The sequence below is a fragment of the Trichophyton benhamiae genome (genome assembly GCF_000151125.1).
Source record: "Trichophyton benhamiae CBS 112371 chromosome Unknown Abenha-G-c-321f20.f1, whole genome shotgun sequence".
In the NCBI taxonomy this organism is placed as follows: Eukaryota; Fungi; Ascomycota; class Eurotiomycetes; order Onygenales; family Arthrodermataceae; genus Trichophyton; species Trichophyton benhamiae.
The window spans coordinates 74,245-94,697 of NW_003315088.1; the positions used below are offsets into that span (position 1 = coordinate 74,245).

General features: G+C 47.4%; 6 protein-coding genes across 6 annotated transcripts; 3 read left to right on the top strand and 3 right to left on the bottom strand.

Annotated features, from left to right (window-relative positions):
• Positions 1-3,563, top strand: ARB_02277 (SNF2 family helicase, putative; the record flags this gene model as incomplete). The annotated part of the gene is made up of 2 exons (XM_003011381.1): positions 1-823; positions 883-3,563. The coding sequence occupies 2 exons, from the start codon at positions 1-3 to the stop codon at positions 3,561-3,563; spliced, it is 3,504 nt and encodes a 1,167-aa protein (XP_003011427.1).
• Positions 3,564-4,294: 731 nt separating this feature from the next.
• ARB_02278 (uncharacterized protein) lies at positions 4,295-5,308 on the top strand (the record flags this gene model as incomplete). The annotated part of the gene is made up of 2 exons (XM_003011382.1): positions 4,295-4,458; positions 4,513-5,308. The coding sequence occupies 2 exons, from the start codon at positions 4,295-4,297 to the stop codon at positions 5,306-5,308; spliced, it is 960 nt and encodes a 319-aa protein (XP_003011428.1).
• A 244-nt stretch (positions 5,309-5,552) lies between these two features.
• ARB_02279 (nonribosomal peptide synthase, putative) lies at positions 5,553-9,932 on the bottom strand (the record flags this gene model as incomplete). Its single annotated transcript, XM_003011383.1, has 3 exons — positions 5,553-5,850; positions 5,915-6,233; positions 6,365-9,932. 3 exons carry the CDS (start codon positions 9,930-9,932, stop codon positions 5,553-5,555), a joined length of 4,185 nt encoding a protein of 1,394 aa, XP_003011429.1.
• Positions 9,933-10,474: 542 nt separating this feature from the next.
• ARB_02280 (uncharacterized protein) lies at positions 10,475-14,732 on the top strand (the record flags this gene model as incomplete). Its single annotated transcript, XM_003011384.1, has 4 exons — positions 10,475-10,699; positions 10,761-10,964; positions 11,025-12,985; positions 13,055-14,732. 4 exons carry the CDS (start codon positions 10,475-10,477, stop codon positions 14,730-14,732), a joined length of 4,068 nt encoding a protein of 1,355 aa, XP_003011430.1.
• Positions 14,733-14,988: 256 nt separating this feature from the next.
• Positions 14,989-17,238, bottom strand: ARB_02281 (uncharacterized protein; the record flags this gene model as incomplete). Its single annotated transcript, XM_003011385.1, has 1 exon — positions 14,989-17,238. One exon carries the CDS (start codon positions 17,236-17,238, stop codon positions 14,989-14,991), a length of 2,250 nt encoding a protein of 749 aa, XP_003011431.1.
• A 1,622-nt stretch (positions 17,239-18,860) lies between these two features.
• On the bottom strand, positions 18,861-19,700 carry ARB_02282 (uncharacterized protein; the record flags this gene model as incomplete). Its single annotated transcript, XM_003011386.1, has 1 exon — positions 18,861-19,700. One exon carries the CDS (start codon positions 19,698-19,700, stop codon positions 18,861-18,863), a length of 840 nt encoding a protein of 279 aa, XP_003011432.1.
• Between the last annotated feature and the right edge of the window lie 753 nt (positions 19,701-20,453).

Genomic DNA, 20,453 nt, shown 5'->3' on the forward strand with positions numbered 1-20,453 from the left:
ATGACTTCAACAGATATCTCTCCTCCCGCTTCTCCAGCACCATGCTCTCCAGGGGATTCACATATATCAGCATGTTCATCGTCGGACACTTCTGCATCCCCAGCTGACGCAGAGGGGGATCAATCAGATTGTGATCTAAAACATTACATACCGATAGGAGTACTATGGTGGAGGCTGCCTGATGCCACTAGGCCAGATGCTCCACAAGAGTATCGTCCAGAAGCAGATTCTCTACACCTGCTCGAGGACGATGGCTTTATAAAATTGTCCGTTGCTCAGGAACCCGGTGAAATATGGGCAAGAATCCAAATCTATTTGATACCAGAGAGCAGGATCCCGAGACTGCCACGCAGACACCAACGCCACCGGCGTGCTTTGAAAGCTGTGATGGCTAAAATCGACGCATCGGCAGATGCATGGGAAGGAAGACGGCGACATCCGGTACCGGTCAACAATGCTAGCGAAGCAGGCTCTGGCTGTGAATCTCTCTTTTATATCTTCAACACATTACAATCTCCAAAGCCGGAAGCAACACATGTCTCTGACCCTTGGTCTAAAATTGCAATTACTAATCTTATTTATTCCGGCGATTATGAAGATGACGCTGGTGATGGCAGCTCCGGAATTGATGGCCTGAAGACAAGGCTCTACCCCTACCAACGGCGATCTGCTGCTCTAATGATCCAAAAAGAGGCGGAGCCATCGCTATCGCTTGACCCTCGACTCCAAGCTCTCCAGAGCCCGACAGGAAGAACATATTACTACGATGGAGAGCAAGGAATTGTATTTGATGAGCCAAGGTTCTATTCCAATGTGTCGGGAGGTATACATCCCACTCAAACACACCCGGAACTCGTTAATTGAAGGCTAACAAGTGTTTAGGCATCTTAGCAGAAACAATGGGGTACGGGAAGACGTTAATATGCCTAGCTGTTATCCTAGCAACAAGGGGTCACATGCCTTCTATTCCATCTGAATTCATTACTTCAACGCCAATTAGAAGCGAAACTGGATCGCTCATGACTATGGCTGCGGCTGCAGCCGGTACCAAGTCCCTTCCTTGGGAAACACATTTTAGAAACCTTGGCTCTAATGGAATGTACTTCGGCAAATGTATCGATATGTGCAACAAACACCGTGGAACATACACTATCAATTTGGCCCCAAAGTACGGCAACCGCAGCGGCTCGTATCTGAGAGATAGCTCAGTTACAGTACAGCTCACATCGGCAACTTTAATAATTGTCCCACCAAACTTGGTCGATCACTGGCTAAACGAAATAGCTATACATACTGAAGGCTTAAATGTCCTGGTGCTCAGAGACAGCAGCGCTAAAACCCCACCAGCATCTGATCTTTTAAAGTATGACATCGTGTTATTTTCACAGCCCCGATTCAAGAAGGAATCTGGTGTTTATACAGGGTCAGGTCCCACATATTTCTCACCGCTGAGATATCTTCGTTGGCTCCGAATTATTGTCGATGAAGGCCATAACTTTGCTAGTAGTGGAGGAAAAACTAATTCAGTCTATATGCTAGACAAACTACAAGTTGAACGTCGATGGATTGTTTCAGGGACACCATCGAAAGGACTCTATGGTGTTGAAATCACCCTTGCTGCCGAGCAAAGCCTTAATTCGACATCGGAGGAGGAGAAAATTGGAGGAATATTGGAAGCTCGTAGGCATGCCGGAAACATACTGAATGACGAAGTGAAGCGATTGGACAGCCTGCGATCGATGGTTATCGATTTTCTCAATCTCAAGCCCTGGGCGAATTCTCGAGCAGCAGATCCAGCTAGCTGGACGACTTACATGACCCCAATTGGTCCCGACGGAAGGCGAGCGATGTCCCCGTCTCTTCGAGCCACCCTCCAGTCACTTGTCGTACGCCATCGCTCAGAAGACTTACATCGGGAATTGCCCTTACCAAGCCTTCACAATGAAGTTGTTTATCTTGAACCAACTTGTTACGACAAAGCCTCGTTGAATTTGTTCATCCTGCGGATCGTGATTAACGCAATAACCTCTGAGAGGACCGGCGATGACTACCTGTTCCATCCCAAAAACAGAAAGCATCTCAGCCAGTTGATGAACAACCTGAGGCTAGCGGGATTTTGGTGGCCTGGAGCCGAGACCGAAGAGATCCAAAATGTTACTCTTCGAGTAGGTAAAGACTATCTGCAGAAGAATATAGATCGGATGGCAGGTGAGGAATTGAATTTGTTGCATCAAGCGATATCCATTGGAGAGAAAATCTTGGGCTTCTCCACTCGGAATGTTCTATGTGAAAAGGAAGAAGTTGGAATCTTGGTGGATGGTTTCCCTGAGTGTGCCCAGGGTTTTTGGGAAATAGGTGAGAGAACGGGGCATCAGGAACCAATGCTTCTTGGCCTCTCCCTTGCCAGAGAGGCACAGAAATTTGTTGTCTCGAAGCTCTGTTCCTTGGATCCGGGAGAAGGACTCGCTGGAGCCGGCATCAGAGCTAGACGGCAGAGATACCAAAAACCTACGCAAGTTGAAAAAGCCTCCCCTAAAAAAAAGCCAGAGGAAGTGATAAATACCACCCATCGACCGAAGCCTGAGAAGATTAGCGACACAAAGAGCTCAGTGAAAAAGAGTCTGCCGTCTGACTCCAGTTTAAAGAAAACAAAGGTCATCGGGACCGTGTCGGCTAAGCTGAGTTACCTTCTAGAAAAAGTGCTCCAGTTTCAAGACACAGAGAAAATTATAATCTTCTACGAGAGCGAAAATACCGCGTTTTGGATCGCCGAGGGCCTTGAGTTGGTGGGCACTGATTTTCGCATTTATGCACATACTCTGAAGGCCAGCCAAAAGTCGGAGTATTTGTCCACATTTAATGAGGGCGAATCAGTCCGGGTCCTCCTTATGGACCTTCGACAAGCCTCTCATGGTCTTCACATAGCGATTGCTTCAAGGGTCTTCATTGTCAACCCCATATGGGACCCCAATATCGAGAGCCAAGCCATCAAGCGAGCCCATCGGATATCCCAGACTCGGCCGGTGTACGTGGAAACTTTGGTGCTGAAGGATACGTTGGAAGACAAAATGCTGAGGCGCAGAAAAGCCATGACAAGCGTAGAGATGCAACATGCAGAGAAAGACATGCTGAATGATGGGACAATGAGCTCCATCATCCAGAGTGAAGGCTTTCTCCCCCTTCCTGACAATTTTGCATCCCCTAGCGCTGCTATCCTGAGCAAGCCCTTTGGATTGTTTGATAGACACACGCTCCCTATCCCCGACGACTACGTTGATCCCACCAAGCCTGCACAAGACCATCAGCCAGAACTTGTCGCCTCAGATATAGTTTCTGACTCTCTGACTGCTGACGACAAACGGAGATTGGCTAATTTCCTTGAATTCGACTCGCCTGCAGCCTCTCAGGGAAGAAAATCACCGAAACGACGCAAGGAATCACACGCTGAAGAGGTTGTCAACGAAAATGGCATAGTTTTTATATCCCCTAGAAGCCGGACACCCCGCAAACAGCGACGAGGGCCTTCTAGCGTCTCTTCTAGTCCTAGCAGCCCCAGCACATGAGGCAGCCTGGCTAGTTAGTTGCGCATTTTGTGATGTAGGACGATTTCCGACGGAATGAGTGAACGATCTGGTCAAAGTTCATTTTCGAGTTGTAAGAGATAATTCCACATGGCTCATTATAATCAAGGTACTCTAGATATCATCTTCTTTTATAGACTAATACTTTACTCCGCCTGAGTGCCTTTTCGTTAAGGATATACTCGCCCGGCTTCTCTCTTGTAGCTACTCTCTACTCTTTAAGGCTGCTCCTCTTTTACTTCTTAGTATCATGTAGTAGTAAGATAAGCCTCTAGCGAGAGGGGCCTAGGGAGAAGTGCTATAGAGAAGATAGCTAAGAGAGGAGATTTATTATTATAGCTATGTTAAAGGAAGAGCTTCTAGATAAGGGGGGAGAGCAGGTGGGTTTAACTATGTGGCATAAATTTTCAACAAGCCGAAGGGAATTCTGTTCCGCGCCAAAGAGTAATCTATATGGGAAGTCTAAGGAACTATAGAATTGCTAGATATTAACTAGTTAACTGAGGCATCCAGCTAACTAACCGGTTGCTCCAAGGGGGTACTCAGGTAGTCATGAACAACCGGCTTACCGGTTAACTCTATTAACTAACTAGTTAACTTGTTAATTCAGTGAGGGGCTCACTATCAAGTCCAGCCAAGTCTTCAATATCCAAAACAGAGAGGCAAGGGACCTGAAGAAACACTCGAGATATAACTCTTGGAACATACAAACAATGACCGGAAAGATTCTCGTTGTGGGGATCTCCGGCCCATCCTCAAGCGGCAAGACAACGCTTGCACGGCTTTTGCGATCTGTGTTTACGCCAACGCAAGGATCAAATATCAATATTAAGACCCTTCTTGTTCACGAAGATGATTTCTACAAGGCCGACGACAGGTAAGCAAATTATTTAATAAGTCTAGTAGTGCGTTTTTAACCAGAGCTATTCAGGATCCCAATAACAACTACGTCCTCGGGCAAATTGGTGCAGGACTGGGATACAGTAGAAGCTTTTGATATAAAGCAATTCGTTTCCTGTCTGTCTCACATTCGTGAAACGGGCGAATTTCCTCCCAAGTTGAAAAGCAAGGAGGACTTGAATGATGCTACGGACTCTGGGGTTCATGAAGCCACTATACATGCCTTACAAGAGCGCATAATTCAACAACTACAGCGTCAGGGACTCGGGGAACATGACCCCAACTTAACTGTTGTGTTTGTGGATGGTTTCCTGTTATATGCTCCCCCGAATGACCCTGCGCACCCATTACGGCCCGTCCATGATCAGATTGACCTCCCTATCTTCTTGCCGGTGACATATCCCCTGCTCAAACAACGCCGGGAAGGAAGAACAGGATACGTTACCATCGGACCTGCACCAACTCCTGTGCTCAGAGAGGAAGATAACTCGCAGGATAAGCCAGAAGACGAAGAAGCTGAAGATAGCAACGGAAAGGATGATGCCCCCGTTAACTTCTGGACGGATCCCCCAGGCTATGTTGATGATATCGTTTGGCCACGATATGTCTCAAATTGTTCGTGGCTCTTGCTACCAGAGTCTACCTCAGATGAAAATATGGACTTTGATATGATGAAGGAACTCGTCGGAGATGGAGCTTTTGTCAGAGAGGACCTAGGGATCGTTGTTGCTCCCGATAAAGGGGAGGGTTCCATGTCTCGCTTGTTAGACTGGGCAGTGGATTTGATATTCAACAAAGTTAAGGAGATTAAGAAAATAGAGAAGTGATTCTGTGCGACGGTTATATATTAGATGCTTTTTTTACTTATTTCCTTCAGCAGCTATTTTAGTTATTTTGGGTACCAAGAATTATAATCAAGAATATGGGGATCCGAAAGGCGCTTTTGTATGTAGAAAGATATCAAAATCTGAACCGTGGCCTCTATATCAAAACCATATGCAAAAAGGGCTTTGTTTTACCAAGATTTAATAGTTACGAAGCCGAGGATGCAAGTATTAGTAGCTTAAGAGCTCAAGAAGCACCTCCACGGCCACCCACGCCAGCAAGAGCAGCCTTTTGTGCGTCAGAAAGATTGACGGTTGGGAGAGCCTTAACACCAGCAGCAGTTGGGGGTGAAAGGAATCCAATAGCGACAAGGTAGGCAAGATAGAGACCCATTAGTTCCTCGGTTACACCACTGCCTGCGGATACATCAGCACCGGACCATTCAGCGTCTGATTTGAGTGATATCGAGGCATTGGTGTCATCAAGCTCGGGCGCCCTTGTATTTGAAGGTAGATCTGCAGTGACAAAATGATAGAGTGGCATTCTAAAGAAACTTTCGGTTAGTCGAACTTCATTCTCTTTTCAGAATAATAGTTGGCGGTCCTTACAATGCATGCTGAGAAACAGAATTTTGGGCATCGTTCACATATTGCTCTAGCGAACTAGACCATGGCACATAATCGACCTGTGGGACGTCGTAGCCGTATGTTTGCAATGTGCCGAGGAATTGGTTGAATCGGAGGCGAGGATGGCTGGTTACATGTGCAACGGAGAGCTCCGGTTTTGGAGGGTGGAAGGCCGACGCAACAACAACCCGTGCTACGTGGTCCACAGGCACCATGTTAATGGTATTGTGAATGTTCGGCCGTGACGAAAGCTGAATACATCCCTTGATCATCCGAATTAAGAAATCGTCGGTATTCGTATCTATTTAAAATGCCAATCCATCAGTACGTAGGCTAATACAAGGAATCGTCAGATATAGAACTTACTTCCCGTCGTGGAGTCTCCGGTTACATAACCAGGACGAACGATTGCTCCTCGTAAACCTCTCCTACCTGCCTCCCTCACAAGGAATTCTCCAGCCCATTTGCTCTGTCCGTATCCAGTGCCAAGACTTTCTGTGCTTCCAGCGAGGTCGTCGGATTCATTGATACCCAGTCCACCTTCGGCAATGATCCTTTCCGATTCTTGCACATAGTGGTCGGTATCTAGCACACTAGTAGAGCTGATGAAAGCATATTGTTTTGCTTTACCAGATGCACACAGGCGTAGCGTGTCAATAGTACCCAGGACATTGGGGCCTCTCAAGTTGGAATAAGGGTAGACCCAATGGACAAGTGCGCCGTTATGGATGACCACATCCACACGGTTTGCAAGGTCGTTGAAATGATCCGCGGAAAGGCCTAGGTTCTCATCACCTAAATTTCCCCGAACGCACTCTAGTTGATTAACCCAGGAGTCTGACCAAAATCCATATGCCTTGCAGGTTGACTGGATTCGTTCAAGGGCCAGTTGAGATGATTTGGCACGAACGAGACAAACAACTTTGAGAGATGGGTTGGACCTAGAGAGAAGATCGCGAAGGATATACGCTCCAAGGAAACCGGTTGCCCCAGTTAGGAATACCGTTGAACCTTCCTCCAAAGCAGCCTCAGCTGACACGGCAAACTTAGCAGGGAGTTTAGAAACCAATTCCTTCGCATCTCTTGAGTACTCATTATTAACCGTCTTCTCTACTTGCGCTCCCTCTGTACTCTGGTTCTGACTGTCACCAGTCAAGGAGTGGCTATCTTGGATACGCGAAATCTCATTACAGAAACCCCTGAGTGTAGGGTTTCGGAAGATAGCACTCATGCTGATATCGACACTTCTCCATTTTTTCCTGAGTTCAAAGAACATCTGCTGTGCAAGAATACTGTGTCCACCGAGGTCAAAGAAGGAATCATTTGGCCCGATCATTCTCGCAGTGGTATTTGGAAGAAGTTTAGCCCAGATCTTTGCTACCTCTTGCTCGGTCTCAGAGAGCTCCTGCAAAACCGAGGATCGGCGGCGAGGAGCAGCAGCGCTGAGTTCAGCTGTGTCAGGGAATGGAAGAGCAGGCTTGTCTATTTTACCATTTGGGTTTAGGGGCATCCTTCGTAGTGGGATGATGACGGTTGGAACTGCATATGATGCAAGCTTCCCACGAAGGTATTCCCTCGCATCGTCACGAAGAGGCCGGAACCGAGTCAGCATTCCAACCATTCCTTCGGCCGATGTATTGTCTTTTAACCCTTTGTGTTCTAACCATGAAGACCATTTTTCCATCTGAGGAACAATGTAACTGACAAGTGTTGGTTCCTCGAATTTATCACGTCTGACCAGTGTAACATTTTCTCGAACAAGGGGATGGCGAGATAGATGTGTGTCAATTTCTCCAAGCTCGATTCTAAAGCCTCGAATTTTCACCTGGTCGTCAGCTCTTCCTGAGCATTCAACGTCGCCGGTAGGAGTGTACCTGCCCAGATCACCACTGCGGTACATACGATCCCGTGGCCCAGCATAAAATTCTCTCCATGGCTCGGTAGAGGAAGATGCTTGTTCCTTTTCCTTATCCTTCCAGGTCTGAGGATCGACGAACCAGTTTGGAATGAATTTCTTCTCATTCAATTCGGGAGAACCCAGGTAGCCCTCGGCAAGGCCTCCAGCACGCACGTAAATCTCTCCAACTTCACCAATGGCACAAAGCTTGGTTCGGTCAAACCGATTAACGACAAGCAATTGAACGTCTACCATCCCTTTTCCAGCAGGAATGACATCTTTCACGGTATCCAGATATCCCACCTGCTCTGCCGAGGAAGGGATTTCGAAGTAGCTGACAGCCCGTTGAGTCTCAGTGGTGCCGTACATGTTCACAATGTTGACATTTGGTGCCAGACTCTGAAGAGATCGACAATCGCGCTTAATCAAGATGTCTCCAACAAAGAATGCATGATGCAGCGATGGAAATTGAGCAGTAGCTCCACCAACAAGGATCTGACCCATAGCAGGAGTCAAGTGGGTGACAGTCGCCTTGTATTCACGCATCCATTCAGCTAAACGCTCGTTTTGGATATCTTCTCTTGAAGGAACCAGCAGTTGAGCGCCGAGAAACAAAGGTGTGAAGATATCACGCTGCACCGGATCGTGTGCAATACCGCTGAGAAGGGTAAAACGGTCGTCAGGGGTGAGCTTGAAGGTCTTCGCCATCCATGGGAAGTAATAAGCAAGAGAGAAGTGTCTCCCCTTGACACCCTTTGGACGGCCCTCTGATCCAGAAGTAAAGGAAAGGGTAGGTGCAGAATCTGGTCCAACAACTACGCCCACTGGTGTTGACTTGAGCGGGATCTGCTTTTCCAAAACGGGAACGCCTTTGATCAACCCTCCTTCAAGAGTTCCATCATCGTTTAGGACAAGAGCTGGAACTTCTGTCTTAAGCTCCAGGTTTTGGTCAATAAAGGCGCGAACAGAGTTGGCCAGCTCACCGGAGTCTAGAGTGGCCTTTTCAATGTTTATCAAAGCTCGAGGTCGTGCAACGTCAAGGTAGATAATTTGTCTCTCGGGAGGGTACGCTGGGTCAATGACAGAGAAAGTTCCACCAGCCTTCAGAATACCCATGACAGCAATGACAAGGTCAACGCCTCTATGGGCATACACCATGACAACGTCGCCTCTTTCCACCCCAGACTGAACAAGATGGTGTCCAAGAATGTTCGAAGCTTCATGGATCTGTCGATATGTGAACTGTCTGTGTGGGTTATACCGAGACTTGGTTTCGATTACACAGAGCTTCTCTGGATGCGCCTCCGCATTGCGGGAAAATATATCGTGGATTGCTCCACGGAAGTCAGACCAGTGCAGATCAATTGTTGGGTCTGGCAGCAGCGCCTTCTGCGACTCAGTGAGGAATTCGATCCTTCCAACGGTTTCTTCAGGGTTAATTGACGCATTGTAGACAAGACGAACGATCTGTGCTAATATCGTAGCTATCCTGACACTGGAAAAGAGACGCTGATTGTAGTAGCCACCGACTTCATAGTCAGACGATGCAATATTTAGGAGCAGATCGGTTGTTTCAAAGGTATTTGCTGGGTAATCCTGGGATGCAGCAGGTGCATCGTACGCAGCGAAGCGGAAGAGTACTGGCTCCTGCTCGAGCTTGGAGGTGTTTTGGATATGAGCTCGCAGACTTCTAAGTGGAACTATGTCTGAGGTACTCTCATCGTATATCTTGGTAACCCTGTCGAGCAATTGGGAGAACGTTTCGTTGTGGTTGATAGGTATCCGTAATACGAACGGCCGGCCATCGTTTTCGGAGCTTGTTCCCAGAGCGATATCCTCATCCCCGGTCAACCTGCTAACTATGACGACAAGAGCAGTGAGAAAGACGAGGAATGTCGATTCCTTAGATTTACACAGCTTCTTCACAGCTGCTTGTTCATCTGGCGAGAGCTTCAGCGACTCAAATGCTTCAATTGCTCGCTTGGTTGACCCCGCCGACGTGGATTCGGGATAGTCTCGCGTGAGCGGTGAGATGGTGAGGTTCTTCAGTCTCTGAGCCCATCTCTCAAGGCGCTCTTGCAAAGCACCGCTCTCAATTCCCATTGTAAACGCCCTTCAGCTCATCTACCTGCTGCCCGAGCCTCCTATTCTCTCACTGGGTAAGCTGTGCAGGTTGAAATCGAAGTTGAGGTTGAAGTTCTACTTATTTTTTTTTGCCTTATCTAGAAATGACTCAACCCACCACCGCGGTACCGGCGCTGACTAAGTCAAATATACGAACCAATCATCTGCTGGCCATCGGAATATGGATCAACTAAACGCCGGTATAGTAGTCATCACGTGACCATGAGGATTGGTAATACGGATACCGGCGAGTGGCGATGACCGCGTTTCCCCGCACGCCCAACCCCCGCAGCGCTTAGACGCCGAGGAGAGACGACAGATAAGCTTAAGATAACCGCGCGAAGCGGAGGAAGAAAAAGAGATACTTAGGGACGAGGAACGCCGCTGCTCCATGGTTCCATCACAAGCAGCCATCTCTCTTTCTTTGCTGCCAGGGCAGCCCTGAAGAAAGGAGTTTTATCATATTCTTATTTATCATTACCCTATCACGTTCCTTTGGTTACTTATTCCTACATTTCGTCATGGCTCCTGCTATTGTAGAGGAGCCACAGCCGCGCGCATCGAAAGCTTCCTTAGCTGCGGTGACGGAGAAGTACGATGATACACTCCGATTTTACTTAAACGGTACGAAGGTTACTCTAGACTCGGTAGACCCAGAAGCAACCCTGTTAGAATACCTTCGAGGGATTGGACTTACTGGCACAAAGCTGGGGTGTGCAGAGGGCGGTTGTGGTGCCTGTACTGTGGTATGTCATGCCACCTATCCATCAAGAAGAGCAGAGCTAATTACCTGCCAACGTTAATTAGGTTGTTTCGTACCGCAATCCTACTACCAAGAAGATATACCATGCTTCAGTCAACGCATGTTTGGCACCGTTGGTTAGTGTCGATGGAAAACATGTTATCACCGTGGAAGGGATAGGGAATTCGAAAAATCCTCATCCTGTCCAGCAACGGATAGCAGTTGGAAATGGGAGTCAATGTGGCTTCTGCACTCCAGGAATAGTCATGGTGGGCGCAAGGCTAAGACTATATATGGCAAAAGCTTGAGAAGCTAACGTTTATCTCCAGAGCTTATATGCCTTACTAAGAAACGACCCTACCCCTTCAGAGCTTGCGATTGAAGAAGCATTCGATGGCAATCTTTGCCGATGTACTGGATACCGGTCAATTCTCGACTCCGCGCAGTCCTTCTCCACCCCATCATGTGCCAAAGCACGAGCAAACGGAGGCTCGGGGTGCTGTAAGGAGAACGGTGGAAGCTGCAATGGTGGTGCAAAGAATGGCGATTCCGACGGGATAACTCCAAAGGCTATTCCACAGTCATTCAATACTCCAGAGTTCATCCCCTACAATCCAGAAACGGAACTCATCTTCCCGCCCCAGCTACACAGACATGAGCTGAAACCACTAAGTTTCGGGAATAAAAGGAAACGATGGTATAGACCCGTAACCTTGCACCAGCTCCTGGAGATTAAGGATGCGTATCCAGAGGCAAAAGTGATAGGGGGGAGTTCCGAGACACAAATTGAAATCAAGTTCAAAGCCAGGCAATACACACACTCAGTATATGTTGGCGACATTCCAGAGTTGAAACAGTATACCTTCACTGACGACTACCTTGACCTGGGGGCCAATGTTTCACTCACAGATCTAGAAGAGATCTGTGACGAGGCTCTTCAGCGGTATGGGCCTACTAAAGCACAGCCATTCATTGCTATCAAGAAGCAGATACGGTACTTTGCTGGACGACAGATTCGCAATGTGGCATCGCCAGCTGGTAACATCGCCACAGCATCTCCGATTTCTGACCTCAACCCAGTATTTGTCGCAACAGGCACGATACTCTTTGCCAAGTCACTGAAGGAGGAGGTTCAGATACCGATGGACCAGTTTTTCAAAGGTTACCGAACGACGGCACTCCCTGCCAACGCTGTGGTTGCAAAGCTACGTATCCCTATTTCCCAGGAGAATGGTGAGTATCTACGAGCGTACAAGCAGGCAAAGAGGAAAGATGACGATATTGCTATTGTCAACGCTGCCTTGCGTGTATCGCTTTCTGATTCGAACGTCGTTATGAGTGCAAATTTGGTATATGGAGGTATGGCACCAACAACCATACCTGCAAAGAAAGCAGAAGAGTATATCGTTGGAAAAAATTGGACAGACCCTGCGACAGTTGAAGGTGTAATGGATGCTCTCGGTCAAGATTTTGATCTTCCATCATCAGTGCCAGGAGGCATGCCTACTTATCGAAAAACTTTAGCCTTTGGTTTCTTTTACAGGTTCTACCATGACGTTCTTTCATCTATCCAAGGTGTCCAGGTTCATTGTGAAGAAAATGCTGTCCCAGAGATTGAACGTGGATTATCTTCCGGTATTAAAGATCACGAAGCAACGGCCGCTTATACCCAGAAGATTGTTGGAAAAGCAACGCCAACTGTTTCTGCACTGCTGCAGACCACCGGAGAAGCTCAGTATACTGATGATATCCCGGTACAGAAGAACGAATTATTTGGATGTCTTGTTCTTTCAACCAAAGCTCGAGCTAAGATCTTAAGCATTGACTTCACACCTGCATTAGATATCCCTGGTGTGGTGGACTACGTGAGCTCCAAGGATCTCCTCAACCCAGAGTCAAATTGGTGGGGGGCGCCAGTCTCCGATGAAGTATATTTTGCAGTCAATGAAGTCATCACTGACGGCCAGCCCCTTGGCATGATCGTTGCTACGTCTGCTAGATTGGCTGAGGCTGGATCTAGAGCGGTGAAAGTTGAATACGAAGTTCTTCCTGCCATCCTAACTATTGAACAGGCCATTGAACACAACTCATTTTTCAAGCATATTACGCCAGCTATTAAGAAAGGAGATGTCGAAGCAGCCTTTGCTTCATCAGACCACATCTACTGCGGCACCACTAGAATTGGAGGCCAGGAGCATTTCTATCTTGAAACCCATGCATGTGTGGTTGTACCGAAGCCAGAAGATGATGAGATTGAGGTGTTCAGTAGCACACAAAACCCCGCTGAAGTGTAAGTCAATTAGCACCTTCAATATTTAACTAATGATTCTCTATAATTCTCTAACCATTAATTTTACAGTCAAGCATTTGTTGCCAAGGTCACCGGAGTTGCCGAAAATAAAGTTGTTTGTCGGGTTAAACGACTAGGTGGAGGTTTTGGTGGAAAGGAATCCAGATCCGTGCAGATTGCTAGTATCTGTGCTCTTGCTGCGAAGAAGACTAAGAAACCTGTCCGCTGCATGCTTAACCGCGACGAAGATATTGCTACCACCGGGCAACGCCATCCATTCCTGTGCTACTGGAAAGTTGGTGTGAACAAGGATGGTAAACTCCAGGCACTTGATGCGGACGTCTACGCCAACGGTGGCCATTCACAGGACCTTTCACTTGGTGTTGTTCAACGAGCCCTTTCCCATATTGATGGAGTTTATAAAATACCCAATGTTCACGTCCGTGGATACCTTTGTCGTACAAACACCGTTTCAAACACCGCGTTCAGAGGCTTTGGAGGGCCTCAGGGTATGTTCTTTGCTGAAAGCTTTGTCTCGGAGATTGCAGACCATCTGAAGATACCCGTAGAAAAGCTGAGGGAGATCAATATGTACAAGGACCACGAGGAAACTCATTTCAATCAGGCACTGACTGATTGGCATGTACCACTGATGTACAAGCAGGTCCTTGAGGAATCAAACTACTATGCTCGTCAAAAGGCTGTGGAGGAGTATAATAGAACTCACAAATGGTCAAAGAGGGGAATTGCCATAATACCTACCAAATTTGGTTTATCGTTCACGGCCCTGTTCCTGAACCAAGCCGGTGCATTGGTACATATATACCGCGACGGTAGCATCCTTTTGGCTCATGGTGGTACTGAAATGGGTCAGGGACTGCATACTAAGATGGTCATGATTGCTGCCGAGGCCCTCAAGGTCCCTCAATCTAGTGTCTTTATCTCCGAAACAGCCACTAACACTGTGGCTAACACATCTCCCACTGCTGCTTCAGCAAGCTCCGATCTCAACGGCTATGCAATTTTCAATGCATGTGAGCAACTCAATCAACGTCTACGTCCATATCGAGAAGCGAACCCCAACGCTACTATGAAGGAGCTGGCAACGGCAGCATACTTTGACCGTGTGAACCTTTCGGCGCAGGGCTTTTACAAGACTCCTGAGATTGGGTATAAATGGGGTGAGAACACAGGAAAGATGTTCTATTACTTCACGCAGGGTGTTACTGCTGCAGAAGTTGAAATAGATACGTTGACGGGAGATTGGACTCCCTTACGTGCTGACATTAAAATGGATGTCGGCCAAAGTATCAATCCCTCAATTGACTATGGCCAGATAGAAGGTGCATTTATTCAGGGGCAGGGTCTATTCACGACTGAGGAAAGCCTCTGGCATCGTGCGTCTGGACAAATTTTCACTCGAGGACCCGGGACGTATAAGATTCCAGGATTCAGGGATATACCTCAGGTATTCAACGTCAGCCTTCTGAAAGATGTGGAGTGGAAAGACCTGCGAACAATTCAACGATCACGGGGAGTTGGTGAGCCGCCTCTGTTCATGGGAAGTGCCGTTTTCTTTGCTATTCGAGATGCGCTGAAGGCTGCTCGAAAGGAGTGGAATTCAGAAGAAGTATTGCGCTTGGATAGTCCCGCAACTCCGGAGAGGATTAGGATATCTTGTTGTGACCCTCTTGTTGAAAAAGGGAGAGTGGAAGATAAGGGTGATGGGTTCTTTGTGTCTATTTAAAGGTATATGTATATATTTTGCAAATTTAGATTGAAAGAATGAATGACGTAAATATCATTTTACTAAAGCAGTTATGGGTATATTCTGCCGTGTCCTTTCTCTGCCTTCGAAGGCTCTAGGTCTAGCTATTTAATCGACATATAGACGTCCACCCACTTGCACCTAACTCCAGACGAAATCATATCACAATGCTCAATGCTCCGATAAAAAAGAAAAATTCACAAAGGAAATAGCTAGCTATGCATGCAGTTTATGTTTAACCATGCTTCACATCTGTCCCATACTCGACTTGACCGTGGCTGCTCGTTCTCATGTCTTTTTGTAAAGCCATCTCATAGTCTCTCTGCCCCGCATACCCAAGCTTTTGAGCCTGGTAATCATCTTCATTGCTGGGGGCTGTTGGATATAGAGATCCAGGGGGGTTAGGTGTAGCGCTGTACTTGGGAGCTGCGCCGAGGGCCATACCAGTTCCGATCGCAGGACTATTTAGCGGAACATCGTGGAAGTTATTCAGTTCAATGTTTGGAACGGCACGAGTACCAACAGCAGGAGGATGATAGGCGGCGTCAATTCCGCCGTCACCACGTACTCTATCTCGGCGCCAGGCAAGGGTAAGAACCCGGATGAAGGCAATCAACAAGAGCAAGAACCAAAGGGAGATGAGGGCAGTGGATATGAGCGCTTCTGTTTTGATTCCCGATTCAACTGCCTCAGTTACACGGATGACGACGGAGCTGATTTTGTCCGCTGTCTTGTCTCCTGGATTGGCAAGGAAACTATCCGGGTTCGTAGCGTTATCCTTGGAAATGCTTTGGATAGCACCCAGAGAGAACATGTCCTCACGGACATGAGGGAAGTCGACATGGGCATGGTCAGAGACCCATGTAAGAGCCTTTTGGATACCTTCGATCTTGAGCCCGATAAGGCAGTGGAGAACATCTTGGATTGGGTCATGGAGGATAGTGCCGCCAAAGGCCTTATCAAGTACTTCGCTCGTCTTCTCAACAAAGGCATTCAAAGTGTCGTTTACAGGGCCAGTGGTCTGGTTGACCCATCCCAGGACCTTTTGATTGATGTCATTGTTTGTGTGGTCGATAACTCCGTTAGTGCCGATTGCCCATTGTTTGGAAGCATTGTTGAGAGAGTGAACCACTTTGTCTGCAAACTGGCTTACTTGGCCCGTAAGAGCAGGAACTTCCTTCTTGACGGCTTGGAGGAGGATATATTGGCAAAGACAGGCAAAGAGACCAGCTATTCCAAGAGAGAGGAGGAAAAGAGCGGTAGGAGAAGTTACGTAGGCAACCATCCATCTGACGAGAACTTGTTTGCGACCAGATTGGAACCAACTGGATATCTTCAGCCCAGCAGCAGAGGTGTAAGGCCGAGAGATAATGTAAACGACATCCATCGGATCGTGAGCATCTTTCCGTACTAGAAGGGAACGTTCCTTCATGCGACGATATCGGCGAACCTCTCCATAAGCCATGGGGATACAGGCTGCAATTGCAGCTACAACAAGAACGCCAATGAATATTTTTTGCGCAGTGCTGATGACAACTCTTAATCCGTCAAAAAAGTTGCTAATGCCATCATCTTTAGTGCAAAAATCAAGAACCTCCCTCTCGGGAACCGGGAAAAGGGAACGATCGAAATGGTAGTCGACAACAGTTTCATTGATAAGTTTCTTCACAAGTTGGAAAGGTTTGCGAATGACGGTATCGGCCAGCTCTTGGACCTCGTCGAAGGTGGGAATTGAGGAGTTGATCTTGTCTAGTCCGTCATTAATAGACGATGGCAACTTCAGGTCGTTAAGCTTGTTAACCTCGCCAGAAATGTCTAGAGAAGGAATCTTGTTGTCGTCTCCGAAAATGCTTGTGACCGTGTTGATTCCCTTGATAAAGTCGTTCACTTCTTTTTGGAATCCATCGACGCCTTTGGTAATTCCGGATCCGATATCGTGGAGAGTCTTATTTAGAAACTCAGTGGTATCCTCGATGATCTTCAAGGCAACGTGTAAACTGCCACGGACGACAAGGGTAATAAGGCAAAGATATGTGCTGGTTAGGACATGAATGACAAAGAGAACAATCTCTTCCACGCCCGTGACGACTAGGGATAGCATCGACATCAGTCCGTTAACTGCCTTTTCCACTCCAGAGGCAGTGAGTTCGTTGACACCCATGGACATGTAATGAGGCATCGAAGCCATGGCGCTGCCCATAGATTCAACACTCGTGCACGCTGACAGTGCTTCCCGCTCGGCAGAGGCCATGTTGCGATCCAGTGAACCAACCGCAATGAGTAGTCTAACGAGCACAAGTAGTATGAGAATAGTCCATTTATTGATCCAGACTTGTGAGAGTCGAGCTCTAAGTCCCAGGTATGGCGTTATAGCGTCGGGAGGAGCAGCACCACGAGCTCTGTCCGCTGAAGACGGGGCATCATGAGCGCCATATGGAGGAAGGGAAGGAGTCCCTGCTCGGGGAATAAACCGTGAGAACTGCATGATATCGACTGTGAGGGTTGCAGTGTGAAGGTAGTAAAGCGACCAGCGCAGGTTCAAGTACGTAGGCCAACAAGTTTGAAATCTGCCTCCCGGGTCAAAAGATAGAGAGAGAGAGAGAGAGAGAGAGAGAGAGAGAATTCGTTGCAAAAGAGAGGAAGACGTAAGGAGAAAGAATATGAAGTGTCTTAGGGCTTAAGCGGACCCGAAAAATAAAGGAAACGGTTTGGAAAGGAAAGACTCAGAAAAAGAAGGCTATTGTCAATCAACACAAGCCTGTATTAATGAATAGTTCCAATGAACTGTAGTAAAAGGATACAAATAAAGAGGGGGGGGGGGGGGGGGGGTATCTTCACTGTATATGCAGGAAATAAATAAACAATAGGAACAATAAGAAAAAAGAATAGATCCGTCACGCAATTCACATCAAGTGGACACGCATGAAATATATGAATAGAAAGGGAGGAAAAATAGAAGAGCCAGATATTTAGCAATACCTGGGCCTGATAGCATTTATTATTGTTCATGGCATGGCAAGCTCCCTAGGACAAAGTCAATGCCATCTTCCAGCTGTCATCGCAAGCCAAGCGGGAGCTATGATTCACTTCGCGCCCAAGTCCACCTCGTCCGGCCGCGCAACAGCCCACTGCCCGCCGCCAGTTCCCATGGCACTCCACGGAATGGCCTGTCAATCCACAAACTCGTCTCCATGACGGCGCGAGCAGCAACTTTGATGCTTTGAAGTCGAAGAAAACTTTCGCTGGAAACCCAAAAATAGACAAAAGGTTTTTAGGTTTATCACGTGATGTTTGACTTGGCGAGAAGTTAGCTAGCTTGAGGCACCTGATTGGTTGGAATCCCGGCGGCAAGAGAAACGAGCTGATAGAAACATCAACAAACAGGAAGACGCAGGACGACGGGCGCTAACTGGGACACGATACGACAGGGTGCGAGATGCCTGAAGAAATGAAGTCCCTGCAGTGACTGGACAGGGCTATTCCTCACAAGTGGAGATTGCTTCAACAAGATGGGCAGCTCTGAGCAAAGCATTTGGGCCTGAGCTGTTAGGGATGAAACAACCACACCGAGGATATCCATTTGGTGAACTCCCTCAGCGGTTAGCTATCGACTATCAATTCCTGACGAAAGTGTCTATACTAAGAGATTCGGGAATTACGATCCATGCTTGAGAACTTGATGACGTTTGCCCTGTCCTTGGGCGGGAGACATACGGAACTCGTGAAGCATTCCGTAAAAATTTAGGATAAACTGCCCTCATTTTGAATGTTTTACTGATGTCAATGGCGTTGATCCCTAGAACTCTGTTCAACTATCCATATATAACCAATTTACAGGCGAGACTTTACAACCACCCTTATTTGCTCTAATTCGATCACGTGGATACAGATTTGCACACGCAGAGTCAGGCCAAGGCAAAACCAAGGCGTAGGTAGCTTCAGTTGAGTACACATCTTGACAGTTCAAGAGAAGCTTTTGAAAGCTTTACATATGTCAAAGAACAATTAAACGGGTTTTCTGAAATCATGGGTTTGGAGATAGAGAAGAGGGTAGTACGAGTAACACAAATTGCAAGACCAAAAGCAGTTAATCCGTATCAGTATCTGTCAGCGAAGCCTTCTTTCGCCAGCTTTTTCTTTGCCGTTGCTAGCATCAACATATTCACCCCCAAGCTTCGATTTCAAAGAGTGGGCAAGCCAACCACACCTTTTTTTTCTATTGGCCCAAATGAGGATATCCTCTCCTTCGGAGACTTCCTCTACCTTGTCCAGGTAGCAAAGGTCAACATCGCAATACTGCATTAAATCCCCCTCTTTTGGCCAAGGCCGCATGTCCTCGGAGAGTTCCGCTCGGGCTGCTTTCTTCAATTCTGGTGGTGCTGAAAGACCAAGAATCTCCTGTAACTTTTCTGGGGATGTGAAGGGACCTGCGTTGGATATGATAATGGAATAGGTGCCATAAGTGTATGGAATGGCTCCTGTGCGGCATGCTTCGCGAAAATCTTCCCACTGTCGGTCATCCGCCTTCAAAGAGTACGCTAGCCATGCGCCCAGCGGGGCATCTCGAAACCACACTAGCTGGTGCACACCATAAGTCGCGGCTTTTACAGCTTGCAAGTTTCCAACAGTGCAGTACTGGACTTTCTCCTCTTCCCGTGGCTCGGCTGGTGGCTCTTGACCGAAATCTTTCATCTTCACAGTTGTATAAACCTCCGGTGGTGAGGTAAGACCAGCAATCTCCTGTAACTTTTCTGGTGATGTAATTGGGCCGGATTTAGTTATCAGGACAAGGTATACCATGCGCTTCACAGTTCCTTTGCGGACATCCTCCCAATATGCCTGCCATCTTGCGGCCTTCCAGCTATCGGACTTTTCCTTTAGCACCTTGTCTTGCTCAAATTTCGCTTTCGCAAGCCATCCATATCCTAGGTCTTTCTGGTTTGTCATAGTGGTTGATTGGAGTATCAATTGGTAATGAAGGATATTGGGTGGCTGAAGGGGGTGAAAGGTGTGTGGACAACTTTGATCTTTCGACCGTATGTTTGTCCGGTGCAAATAACAAGAAGTCGACGAGGTCGATGTGGTGTAAAAGTAATATATCACAATCGCTGAAGCAAGTAATGGTAAAGTGGCATGGACGAGGAAACAGGCCCCAACTGTATATCTTGTTGCTGCGGACTACAAGCTCTTGGCGGCGGCTAACTAACTCACAAGTACCCAAACGAGCCAACCACAAGAGTCACAGCGAGCGGGGCGGCGAGACGCTGGAGTCACGTGTAAAACTATTAATAACAATGAAACAGCAATAATGATTGGCTACTTAGCAAACAACAAACTAGCTGTATTTTATAGCTTCCGATTGGTCATGATACATAACTTGCTCTTGGAACAGAGTCAGCCTTTGGCTCCGGCGCTTAGAAAGTTCAAGATAGGGAGCCAGCTCGAACGACATAACTCTCCTTTAACTACCCATCACGCTGTCTGACGCTGGTAAATATGGGCTCACTCCCAGGTTGAATGGAATATCTGATAAACTACCTTGACAGCATTAAATAAACTACCTCTGTGCATGACATTTCACAATACCTATCCAGCCCGTCGCCTTGGGGGCTAGCGGGTTCCGAGGATATGGGCACAGCGCTTAGGCTGGAGTTAGGAGGGATAATGTCAACTCCCACTTCCCGTTTTACCCTTTGATAT